General features: G+C 40.1%; 1 protein-coding gene across 11 annotated transcripts in view; it reads left to right on the forward strand.

Moving 5' to 3' along the window:
- BLTP1 (bridge-like lipid transfer protein family member 1) overlaps window positions 1-13,839 on the forward strand; it is a 141,900-nt gene that overhangs the window by 21,004 nt on the left and 107,057 nt on the right. For all 11 annotated transcript variants that reach the window (XM_072119351.1, XM_072119355.1, XM_072119356.1 and 8 more), the window contains exons 6-9: window positions 1,361-1,547; window positions 5,157-5,238; window positions 7,325-7,518; window positions 11,565-11,644. In XM_072119351.1, coding sequence (XP_071975452.1) covers window positions 1,361-1,547; window positions 5,157-5,238; window positions 7,325-7,518; window positions 11,565-11,644 — 543 coding nt within the window. The remainder of the gene's footprint in view (window positions 1-1,360; window positions 1,548-5,156; window positions 5,239-7,324; window positions 7,519-11,564; window positions 11,645-13,839) is intronic.

A 13,839-nucleotide genomic window follows, 5' to 3' on the forward strand; every position in this document is an offset into this window, starting at 1 on the left:
CATTAGGCGCACCGGAATATAAGGCGCATCAGTCCGATGCGCCTTATATATGGAATAATTCCATATATAAGGCGCATCGGACTATAAGGCGCGCAGGGTCCGGGGGCGTGGCGGAGGTCCGGGGGCAGAGCGGATACCCGACGAGAAGAGACGCGGCGCGACCCGGAGACGAGACCCGACGAGACGCGGCGACGCGGAGAGGTGAACGGGAAGGTGAGGGGGCAGATGGCAGCGGACCATACTTTCCTAGGTCCCCGCTACCGGAGACAGCAGATCTCCAGCGGGAACTGCAGACCGACGCGGCAGAAGTTGTTCGTGCCGCGTGGTCTGCAGTTCCCGCTGGAGATCTGCTGTCTCCGGTAGCGGGGACCTATGTAAGTAGGGTCCGCTGCCCTCCTATAGGGCGCACCGGACTATAAGGCGCACTTTGGATTTCCAAGGAAATCCAAGGCTTTTATGTGCGCCTTATAGTCCGGAAAATACGGTATAAGGCGCAATAAAAGGTGCACCATGAATAAATTCCTGCTAAAATGTCTAGGTTCATATATAAGACGCACCAGATTATAAGGCGCACCTGAGGATAATTGAGCAGCAGGTGGCCGACCTGTGAACAGGTTAAGGCTACTGCAGTTCCAGGCATCATCAGTGCTCAGAGGTATGAGCTGTTAGGGGTTAATGTTGCAAGGGTGATGCTGCAGAGTTTAAGCTACCTCTCTCTGCCCTTTCTCTTTCCCTCCTCAGGCAGGGTGTTAATCCTGTGAGGTTCCCTGTGACTCCCTCTCTTTCCCCTATAACAGGGCTGGCAGGTGTAGGGGTAAAATTGCTTACTCAGGCGGCCGATGAGGATTGCTGCGTGGTTGGCACTGGTGGTACTGCCGGCCCTGCCAGTGTGGGTAATTGTGCCCGGTGTACACTGTGGGCTGGTGTAGGATATTGCTGCTGGGGAGCTCTTAAACACTCTTAAATGTTATGCAGTACGTGTTGTCTGTAAGTACAGTTCATAAGGGTCACTAAACTATAAAGCGCACCTTTGATTTCTGATAAAATCAAAGGATTCTTTGTGTGCCTTATAGTCCGAAAAATACGGAAGAAACCATGCTGGAGAACATAATCACTCTACATGTGTAGGGTAAACTGCTCCAAATATTTTTTTTTTTTATTTACCCCAAAAAGGGGCAATTGTAAAAATGCTAATCATCCCACACAATGCAATTCTTTTAAAGGTAACATTAAAACAATCAATTCCTATAGTCTTCCACCTTCGGAAACAGTAAGCTACAACGCTAGTACTGTAAAACTGTATACATACGTCTTGTACCCCTTCATTTTATATTATATGCCTTGTCATTTGTTCTTCCAGATCCCAAAGCAGAAACCAGACTGTACATCACCGTGAATGATTTTGAATTCCATGTTTACAATCGCTCTCATTTGTATGGACACCTCCAGGAAGTTTTTGGCTTAGACCCGACTATATTTCCTCCCAGGAAGGATGATGATAAAGTCAGAGAGAACGGGAAACAAAAAGCACAATCTGTACTTGAAAGGTATTCTGGTCTATTAACGAATTTAAGTAAAATGCATAAGTCCAGACAATACCTTAGTTCAGTCTGCGCCTGCCTATAAATTACAGGAATTACAGTATAACTGTGTCAACTTGCACAACATGAAAAAGTTGTAGGGAACTTGTTTCTGCAGTTTTTCACAATTGCTTGCAACTTTTTGCTGTTAAGAAATATGCATACTTACAGTTGTGAGATTACTAGACTAGAAAGTATATTTTTCTGGGAAACTCTAGTCCAGAATGGCTTTTAATACTTCATGCCACACCACACAAACACACACACACACACGCACATTTACACATACAGTATATACACTCACCGGCCACTTTATTGGGTACACCTGTCCAACTGCTCGTTAACACTTAATTTCTAATCAGCCAATCACATGGCGGCAACTCAGTGCATTTAGGCATGTAGACATGGTCAAGACAATCTCCTGCAGTTCAAACCGAGCATCAGTATGGGGAAGAAAGGTGATTTGAGTGCCTTTGAACGTGGCATGGTTGTTGAAGGTGCCAGAAGGGCTGATCTGAGCATTTCCGAAACTGCTGACCTACTGGGATTTTCACGCACAACCATCTCTAGGGTTTACAGAGAATGGTCCGAAAAAGAAAAAACATCCAGTGAGCGGCAGTTCTGTGGGCGGAAATGCCTTGTTGATGCCAGAGGTCAGAGGAGAATGGGCAGACTGGTTCGAGCTGATAGAAAGGCAACAGTGACTCAAATCGTCACCCGTTACAACCAAGGTAGGCAGAAGAGCATCTCTGAACGCGCAGTACGTCGAACTTTGAGGCAGATGGGCTACAGCAGCAGAAGACCACCACGGGTGCCACTCCTTTCAGCTAAGAACAGGAAACTGAGGCTACAATTTGCACAAGCTCATCGAAATTGGACAGTAGAAGATTGGAAAAACGTTGCCTGGTCTGATGAGTCTCGATTTTTGCTGCGACATTCGGATGGTAGGGTCAGAATTTGGCGTCAACAACATGAAAGCATGGATCCATCCTGCCTTGTATCAACGGTTCAGGCTGGTGGTGGTGGTGTCATGGTGTGGGGAATATTTTCTTGGCACTCTTTGGGCCCCTTGGTACCAATTGAGCATCGTTGCAACGCCACAGCCTAACTGACCATGTCCATCCCTTTATGACCACAATGTACCCAACATCTGATGGCTACTTTCAGCAGGATAATGCGCCATGTCATAAAGCTGGAATCATCTCAGACTGGTTTCTTGAACATGACAATCAGTTCACTGTACTCCAAATGGCCTCCACAGTCACCAGATCTCAATCCAATAGAGCATCTTTAGGATGTGGTGGAACAAGAGATTCGCATCATGGATGTGCAGCCGACAAATCTGCGGCAACTGTGTGATGCCATCGTGTCCATATGGACCAAAATCTCTGAGGAATGCTTCCAGCACCTTGTTGAATCTATGCCACGAAGAATTGAGGCAGTTGTGAAGGCAAAAGGGGGTCCAACCAGTTACTAGCATGGTGTACCTAGCAAAGTGGTCGGTGAGTGTACACTATATATGTATCTTTTTATATTCACTACATAAAAAGACACATATGCATGTTATCAAAATAAACCTTTAGGTCAATTAGGATTACCAAAATTATTTATATATTTTTTTCCAAATGCCAGAATGAGAGAGATTTTTTTAAAGGCAAGATTACTATGCCTTTAAATGGAACCTGTTAACACATTTTTCACAAATACACCTACTAACAAGTTCCTAAAAATTGTTTCCCTCAGATCCCTCATAAAATCAGAGTTTTATAAACTTGCCTGATATCTAGGGATCCATAGAGCGAGTCGAGGGAGGGGCCCTAATGTCATGTGACCAGGGTGGCATCTGACCACATAAAATATAACAGCATGCATGCATTCATACCTACTCCTCTCCATGCAGGCTGCTGTAATTTCATATGATATAATTTGCTGGGATTTCATGAGATATATTATTGGTGTTCAGTTTGGCTAATGTTAGGAGGCTAAAGGACCTGCAGTGGTGTCACTTTGGTCACATGAGTAGCATGGGGAGGAGCCGCTGGATTCAGCCAGAGGAGGCTACGGGAACCTTGACTCGCTATAGACTTCTTTGGATACCGGGCAAAATTATAAAGTTAAGTTGTATGGGAATCTGAGGGGAACAACTTTTAGCTAAAGTGTCGGTTAGTTACTAGGGCTCTATGAGAACCTGCCACTAGCTGTATTTGTGAAAAATGTGGTGACAGGTTCCTTTTAAACAATTTTGGACAGCTCATATGATGATGCCATGTCTTTGGAATCTTATGTTTATTGGCAACATTTGAGTTTGAGACTCACCTAATGGATGTATTTGAAGAGACAACCTGATACACACTGCTTTAATGTATAACATCATGAGAGAGCCAAGATGTTAGGAAAAGAATTGTGGACTTGCACATGTCTGGTTCATCCTTGGGTGCAATTTCCAGATACCTGAAAGGGCCTTGTTCATTTGTACAAACAATTATACGCAAGTACAAACAGAGTGTCCAGCCATTATACCGCTTAGGAAGGAGACGGATTCTGCATCCCAAAGATGAAAGTTCCTTGGCCAAATCTTGTATATCAACCCAAAAACAGAATGATGATGATGCTAGCTGAAACTTGTAAACATGTGTCAGCATGTTGTAGGGTTGCTGCAGGACGGGCAGGTGCATTTTACAAAATATGTGGCTTCATGAGTAAAGAACGTAATGTCACAATACTGAACCAACATCTGAAGACATCTGCCAGGAAGTTAGAGCTTGGACGCAAATGGGTTATCCTTATGGACAATGACCCATAGAATACAACTAGACTGGTTATAATGTGGCTTGAGGTTAATAAAGTCAATGTTTTTGAGCGGCCATCACAGAGCCCTGATCTCAATCCCATGGAAAATTTATGGGTAAAGCTTGTGAAAGGAGATCCAAAACATTTGACCAATGTCAGTTTTAAGGCAATGGTACCAAATACTGATGAAAAGTTTCTAAAATTTTGACTTTGCTGAAAGTAATAAAAGTGACTTAAAATTCATACTCTCATTATTCTGGCATATGTCAAATATAAGTCACTTTGGCAATTATAATTCATTTACAATGGGAAAGGTTATTCTGATTTCATGTCCTATAGTGAGAAAAATGTACATATGTGTCTTTTTATATAGTATATGTTAAGTTCTGGTTTCAACTGTATGATATGTATACAGAACTCCTTCCAGACAGAAGTCCTCCAGATGTCAGATTGCATCTGAAGTGAACAAATTCCTTTTTCTGTTTCTGCTGCAAAATAAGCTAGCTTCTGGTCCTGTATTTAGACAATAGGCATCAATTTTTAATGAAGTATTAGACTGGGTGGGGGGTATACAACCAGGGGTTTGTGGTAATCCGAATCCACCACTGAAAATGATCATTTCATACATGGAACAAATGGGGAATATGAGTTTAGGGATTTAGTAAATAATCTGTGTTTTTTACTTCTTGCCAAAAATATTCATTTTTGTTCTTGGATGTTTTTATAATTTTCACAATTCATTTTCACATTTTCATTTTTATTTGTATTGCTTTTCTTTTACTTAAGTGGAAATGTCAAAATAGAATCACCAGATCCATCATCCTCTTGGAGGTCTCTCATACCAGTCATTAAAGTGAATATCAGCACTGTAAGTATTATGAAAACGAGGTAAAAGCTTTGTAGTTTGTTATAGGATATTGCTTTGGTAAACCCCAGATTCAACTATCTTTAGACATAGCATGACCTACAACTTCTGGGTGAAAGGGGAAGAAATTGGGTTTCATTGGCAGTGAAAGGTAAAGGCAAGCTTGCCTATATAGGTGTCATGTAGTGTTCTCATGTTCCTCTACTAAGTTATGATGAGGCAGGTAGACATGAGGAAATTATAATAACCTGGTGCTTGTTTCTAATCTTTCTGTGCAGTCAGAGAAAACATTGATATGGTGAACTATGGACTATGAAATAATGAATAATCAAATATAGACAGGGTGGAGCAGTCTTCAGTATGGTGAAAGGACTTTTATAAAAGTCAGACTCCTTATCTGAACTTAAAGTCGCTATATACAAAAGGAAAAGAATCTCTCCATGGAATGCAATTCTATTCACATAATTTTACAAAATAATCAAATCATTTGCATTCGTAGATCAGTAATTCTAGTTACAGGATATTGGGATACTACATCTAGAAATGTCACATATTGCACATTTCACCCAGTTAAATGACAAAAATGAGTCTGACCGTGAAAAGAAATTATATAATTTCTCACTATTCTACAGCGTCCGGCTGCTGTAAGATTTTAGATGTATATTTACCCCAGGTAAAGACTCACAAATGGCTAATGTATGTGTTGAGTGGGACACTTTGAAATACAGTGGTGTAGTTTTCATAAGCTAAAAAGTAATTGCATTCATTAAACAGAAAATCCCGCAGAAATTGCATCAATTTTTTGTGAACAGCTTTCCCATTTAAGACATTTATGGCATTTGCACTGAATATCTAAATTGATCTTGCTCCTGGGTCCTACCTATGGGTGTACCCAGCCTCTCTGCTGCCTGAGGCAAATCTATAATCTATCATTGCCATCCATATCTAGAAATGCCCTTTATGTACATCCTTCAACCAAATAAACAGACCTGAGAATAAAATCATAGACCAAAAAGGGTCAGTGTGATATCCTTGGAAATCAGTGATGGGATATAGAGAAAAAAAACAAATTTGTGAATGAGCCATAAGTAGTATGATCCTAGCATAAACTCTTGCAGTTTTCTATATCCATTAGGGGGTGGGTAATGGTAACATTTGGAGGTTGCATAGATAATTGTGAACAGTTCTAAGTTTTAATGAAAAAAAACTTGTGTTGAAGTCTGGTTTTGATCTTTGGCTCTGTTTTACATTTCTTTAACATTGCCTTGAAAGCTGTACAACAAGATGTGTGATCAGAACAATTGTAAAGGGATAGACGTCAGAGCAAACCTTTTATTAAGGACCTGCCTTTTCCCATTCATTTTTTACATACTAAGATTTATAATGTTTGGGGAAAAAATAAACAAATACCAGTAGTTCTTTTTTGCCTTCTTTGAAGTTTATCTTTGCCTAATAACAATTGTCATATTAAAGGCATTTCATGTTATTAACAATTTTACCTTGTCCCAGAGCTTCTCACTGGTGCAAAAGTCATTGAATAACTATATAAATATTATACAGTAGGCTAATAAGTACCCGAGTTGTACAGCATGTAATCTCATATGAACTATAAGTGTCTGCAAATGTTCTGTATCCATCAGTCCTCACTACTCTGGTAATAACTGAATGAATGTTGCTGGGCTGTATTGTAGTCCAGTCAGTGCAGTCTCTTGAGACCTCTCAGCCTTTATTTTATCTTCCTCTGCCAGCCAGAGCAGGATGTCTGTAAGGCATTGCTTCAGGGTGCGGTGCCTTGGCCCAATCGAATATGCATTTCCATGCAATCGGTAACCAGCCCCCAGTGTATTGCATTTAAACAATACAAGACACTAGGTGCTGGTTACCGCTCCCAAACGCAAGCAAATGCACCCTCAGCCCGTAGCTGCAGAGCACTAAGCCTGCGTTTACACATTGCATTTCAAATACATTTTTAACTTCAATTTAAAGGCAACAATTTCCCTTTAAGCCTACATTGTATCATTACAACATATTGGAGAGCACTATTGTCCGATAAAACAATATAATAATATAGCATCAACTTTAATTGTAGGGGCGGTTGGCCTTTGGGAACCATTACCAGCCTCAGACTCTGTGTGTAAATTTTGATGATGCATTCCTCACTTACACAACGAAGCCTCCATCAAGTCACCTGGACCAGTTCATGCACATCTTGAAAGGCAAATTGGAGAATGTCAGGGTGATGCTAGTTCCCAGCCCTAGATATGTTGGACTCCAGAATGACGAGTAAGTGTGTTTATAGTATCTTTTTGATGTTTCTTTTGAATAGCTAACAAAGTTTCCACTTGCTGTGTGCTTTAATCAGTTGTGCATGGTTTAAAGCTACAAAATGCGTGCCTAATGCATTCCTGGAAGAGCACTCTCATCCTAATGAAAGACATTTTAAAAATTAGGCTTGCTGTCAATCATAAGCATTTTGCCTTTTAATTTTATTATCCGTTTGGTTGTCCCTCATCGCTTGAGAATCAGAGAATAAAAACATAAACAAAACTTAAATTTAGGGCGCTTCAAAATAGATATACAGTGTAGGTCTTTAGAAAACTCTGGAGAAAACATGTAACGTGTGATATTCGTAATTATATCTGATGCTTGAGCCTGTCACTTAAAGTACATTTACCATCAAGTATTGTAAAGCAAGCACACTTACATAACACTACATGTGTGTCCTCTGGCAAGATCCATTCGTCCTTTAGCTGCTTATGCCCTGGTTTTTGCACAATTTTAAAAGCCTTTTTTTTGTAAATGAGCCTGAAGGGCTCCATGCTCCAAAGGTGTTGATGGAGCCTGAAGTCTATCGGACTCATTTGCATAGTTTCAAAGCCATTTTTTTTTTTCTTTAAGCAAAGGTAGCTTAAAGAAGGGAAGATCCTGCCAGAGGGAACAAACTCCAGTATGTTAGTTTACTTGGTTTACAATATTTGATCCTGGTGGTAGAAATCCTTTTAAGATTGAGCATTTTTTTCCAAAACAAAAAAAAACAAAATAAATTAAAATTCACATATCAGGAATGCATTCCTATGAAAAAACTGTTCTATTTATTTGTTCTTTCAGATTGGAAAAGGACAGGAAACAATTATTCTAATCTGATAATAGGCATGTGGCTCATTTAAAATCTCTAGTCTGGCAGATAACTTCTCTCAGTTCTATTTTTCTGTACTGTATTTCTATTGTTCTGGTTTGCTGCTGCCAAATACATTCAGTTAATGAAGGAAGGCTCCTTTCACATGAGCAGATATTTTCAGCTGTACGAGGGCGGTTCAATAAGTGCCTGTATTAGAAATGAAGACACCATTTTTTTTTTTTTTTTTTTTAATTTTCAGAAAGATGCACTTCTCCCAATGTTCCTGCCATTGACCCCTCCAAAAAATAGGATTTGTCGAACTCTCCAAAATACGCCTCTGTCTCGGCAATGACTTCCTCGTTTGAGCAGTTTAGCGGTGGCAGCTCCAGATAAATGTGCTGGTGCGTTATCGTGTTGAAACCTTCTTTTTCGCTAAATGTGGCCGTGTCACTTCTTTGTTGAAGCGGTCCAACAACTCACTGTAGTATTGTACAGTGATCGTTCTTCCTTTTCCTTAAAAATCTATGAGGATGACGCTGTTCGCATCCCCAAAAAACGTCTCCATGACCTTTCCGGCCGATGTGACCGTCTTCGCCTTCTTTAGAGCAGATTCATCGGGAGAAATCCATTGTTTTGATTGTTACTTAGTTTCTGGTGTGTAATGATGAATCCAGGTTTCATCAACGGTGACAACTCGACGCAAAAACTGCTCTGATGTTAAGAGCCGCATCCGCTTGTTTTACACCGCAAGCAATCAGGTCGACAGTTTTTGCATCGCCAACTTATCATGTAAAATATTAATTGCCGTTCCGATCGACACACCTACGGCCTCTTCTACTTTGCGCACTTTCTTTCATCGATTAGCAAGTATCATGTCGTTTTCTTTTTGAATGATTTCCTTGGTAACCACGTCTGCCAAAAATGGACGTTCGCCCACGTTTAAATTCGTTGAACCAATATCTAACTGTAGTCACAGATGGCAAAGTGTCCCCATAAACAGCATCTAACTTTGCTTTTATTGTCTTGTGTTTTTTCCAATCCAAAACAAAAAGAGAATTACTGGACGATACTGCTCTTTTTCCATCTTGGCGAAAATCCCAAAACATGTCTTACTCAAATGGCTGCCAAATCCAAACCTATGAATCGGTCTGCAATTTGTTTTGCCGTCGTTTGATAATGGCAGCACACAATGATAACACCAACTTTCCTCAGAGTACTTATTGAACCGCCCTCGTATACTACTTGTACCTGTACTGTTTTGGTATGGGTAGCATACAGCCACATTCATTTCAACAGGCAATACGTCCATCCATATGAACGGACGTATTTCCCACCGCAATGTAAAGAAAAAGAGCTTGCTCCATCTTTTCCCGTATGTATTCCTGGGCTACTCTCCTGCCTATGCAGAGGGAAGGGGTGAGCCTTCTCTAGCCACACGTATGCTACGCCCAGGTACCGGCCCATCCGTAGCTTGCATCATGTGAAATAGGCCTGAGAACAATTTGTAATTTTTTTTTTTTTAAAGGGAATCCGCTACCATGATTTAACCTACCCATAAAAACTGCAATGTAACACAGGGCTGTACGTGCCACACATACTTTCGTTTCCTTGTGAATATGTTCCTTTCCATTCTAAAACTTAAATTTTCAAAATATGCAAATTCTGTTGAAGTTCTTTGGCAGAGCACCCAGGGTTCCTGGATCACATCTTGCTAAACCCAGGAATGACTTAGCTGAAGAGGGAGGGAGAGAAAAGATGCTGATCGATGGCAGTTTAGCAGGGAGCATTGTCTGCTAATGCCCCTAAAGTACGTCAGCCTCGTTTGCATATTTTGTAAGTTACCTTTTGTCATGGAAAGAGCAGCTGGGAAATAAAAACAAAGACATGGGTAAGATGTGTGGGACTAGCGCTCTATTACATAATTAATTTGGTTAGGTGAAATATCGTGACAGGTTCCCTTTTAAATAAAAGGTTGTATTATTGCCACCAGGCTAATGCAACCCAATGTCGGCCTGAAATGGTTACCTGCAATCTTTGGTTTAGCACTCACTTGCTGTATTTGGCACAAAAGTAACATTTTTGAAACTTTCCATGCCCATCTTACCACTGATGGACAGCTTTGCTCCTCTACTCTGCATAGAGAGAAAACTGATAATCGCTGCAGGTTGGGTCGAGGGGAGCTGCAGCTGAAAAATCATTATAAAGCGGATTCTCTGTACCTTTTTTCCTGCTCTTTTTCCTGTAGTGAGTAGTGTTTCCACAAGCCTTATAAGGTCTGTCCACTTCAGTCACATAAAGTGGCTAATGATTAACTCCTTCCATACCTAGAGAATAATTACCTTTATTCAATTCTCTGAGGTGATTATACTTTCCAGGGACTGTGTGTAAAGGAACACTCCAGTCATAATTTAATAATGAAAGCATGACTCATTTTCATTGTATTCCTAGATCCTAGAGTCATTCGTCTCCCTTCACAAGTTATATTCAATTATTCAGCTTTGACTACAGTGTTCCTTTAAAGGGAACCTGTCACCACATTTTTCACAAATACAGGTAGTGACAGGTTCCTATAGAGCTCTAGTAACTATCTGACACCGTGCTTTTAGCTAAAAATAGTTTCCCTCAGATCCCCTTAAAATCAGAGTTATCTTGCCTGGTATCTATGCATCTATTGTCATGTGACCAGTTCTTTAAGCTACTTAACATTAGCAAACAGTACCCCATGTACATATCTGACCACATAAAACAATCACAGCAGCCTCCATGGACTTCTTCTCCACGCAGGCTGCTGTGATTTCATGTTCCCCTTAAGTCATGCGTTACGTTATCAGGTTCCTTTATGTCTTAACAATTGTCAGTGGATACGGGACAGAAGGTTGTTTTACACAAACTGCATGAAGAAGGAAGAAAGGCAGGGGGAAAAGGGACACTATCTTTACTATTGATTTATGAGATGCAATGACTGCAGGTTTCAACTGCTCAAGGTTTGTTTTCTGTTAACAAAGAAATTATGTATATACAAAACAAATGTTTTGCAAGAGTCTTTCTTTCTTTTTTTTTCTCACAGTAAATTAAATTCCATATGGCTGTTCAGTCATAATTTTAAGGTTTTATCCCTTGAACATATTTTATTTACAAAAAATCAGTTGTCTTGGGTATTGTGACAATATCTAATAACCAGTATTTCTCGATCTTATTTTATCTTTTAAAGGCCTCCTAGACTCATGGGAGAAGGATTCGTGGTCATGCAGTCTAATGATGTTGACATCTACTACTATATGGATGAGCCAGGTAATCTGCAGCAAGTGAATGGAAAGAGCTGGCTGACTAAAGTCATTATCTCCATGGTTAATTCATTTCCAGGGCTGGATGTTATTTGTGTCTGTCAGATCCAATGTGTTCCACTGATGTTATTGGTCAGCATCAATCTCAATCTGATGTTTGTGTTTATACAGCATTTCTAGCAACTTAACCTTTACTAATCTTGATGAATTTGCTATCTGCTTTCTCACTTGGACTTGGTAGATCCTATATATATCCCAATATATTTTTTTCTTTATGAAACTCTTTTTATTTATTATTTTTTATTGCAGCACAAGACACTCTAGCTGCAACTGTACTGTCTTTAACAACAACAGAACATAGTTCTGTTGACTTATGAATAGAAAATGAAGGTGCATGTGGTGAGAACTTCAGTCTGGCTTTTGCTGTGGAGGGACATACTATCCAACTTTTGGTGTGATGATCTCAGGAGCCATTGTAAGTTAGACCCTGTCACCCCAAATACTGATGCAAGATGAACTGCTCAGTTATATGTAGAGAGCACCCTGCTTCCGTTAGAATTTCCTAGGAATGTCTCCGGCAGACTGCAGCAGTTCGCTTGGCTGCAAGATTGAATAGAAAAAGTTCCAGCAAAATGGATGAGATTGGATTATTTCATTGAAAACATCAAGCTAGAATACGCGTCCATCTAAAAGTTCTGTTGGAAAAAGAATTGTGCTTAGTTGAAGCTACAGCTAAGGGGCTCATGCACACAAAGGTGAAATGCGGACATGTGCACACAACGACCTTACACGCTCGTGACAGGACACAAACAACTGTCCACAGGAAGGCTACGAACAAGTCTGTCTGACTTGAGTCAATATAAAATTACTTTTGCTTTTTTTCGTATATAAGACTCTTGCCCTCAGCTGTCACCAGATGTATTACCAACATAGCTTTTATGGGACCATCTGGGACACCAGCTTCAACATACTACAGGGTGCAGGATCCAACTGCAAAACGTATGGGTAAATGTGCCACAGAAATACTACATGGAACTTCTATGCCACTCTTTAATCAAAGAGCATGGCACTCGCCAATGGATGAATTTTCTTTTTCTTTCATTGGCATAAATATTTTACATGATAATGAAAAATAGTAGGCCTTCACCATAGTACATGAACAGATAGTATCACATAGAAAGCAGATCAAAAATTAAACAATGTTTCGGTCACTGTGACCTTTCCCAAGTTATATTTGTAATATGAAACATGAGGCTGCCAGAATGGTGAGGCCCATTTCATATTCATGTGAATATTTAAGTTAATAAAAGAAGAAAAGGAATATTCATCCATTGGCCTGTGCTATGGTCTTTGATGTAACCAAAGTGAGAATCCCACATGAGCACCACCTACAACTGTGTATGCGGGATCCCTTGCTCCACAATCCATGCCACACTTTATCTCATAATGTTGTCAGGCTGGAAGTGGTTTGAAATAATTGTAGAATTAATGGATTCTACAACCCAGTAGCAAAACTTGGTAACTTTGTTGCAGTTGTGATCGTAAAATATTATACAGGATTGATCACATCTTCAATAACACACGGTACGTGTCTTGAACACCTAAGGCATTCTTTCTTGTGACACTTGGTTTTGGCTCGACAGGGACTACAGCTTCTTAATTTTAGTTTTACCCAATACATTTATCCTTTATTAATATTATAATCACTCACAATTATCTTCATTACATTTAAACAAAGTTTTATTTTATTCTTGGAAATCCTTCTTGGGGTGTGAGATTTCTTTTTGTCAATGATTATACATTGTGAAGGGACCACCATCCGTGTTGTGGAGCCATTATATCTGAGAAGCAAGTACCTGGCCATTCAGCCAGTGACTACATGAGGACTGTACAATGGTTCTACATAATATAGAAAAAACTGTAGAATGGCACTCACCACAGTTCTTCCTTATTCATTCCGGTTTATTAGTGATAATATCGAAACCGTTGTCATGCACCTTGTATATTTGTGAGTCCCTGCGTCTACCCCTCCCTTTGAATGTTTTGAAATGTCATGGTTTTGTGAGTATCACTAATAAACCGGAATGAAAAAGGAAGAACTGTGGTGAGTGCCATTCTACTGTTTTTTCTATTGAAACAAGATCACTGCCTTTTTTGAATAAGAGCACCACCCGGGTTATCCACAAAGTTTGACTTACCCTG

The sequence above is a fragment of the Engystomops pustulosus genome, chromosome 1 (assembly GCF_040894005.1).
Source record: "Engystomops pustulosus chromosome 1, aEngPut4.maternal, whole genome shotgun sequence".
Classification (NCBI taxonomy): domain Eukaryota; kingdom Metazoa; phylum Chordata; class Amphibia; order Anura; family Leptodactylidae; genus Engystomops; species Engystomops pustulosus.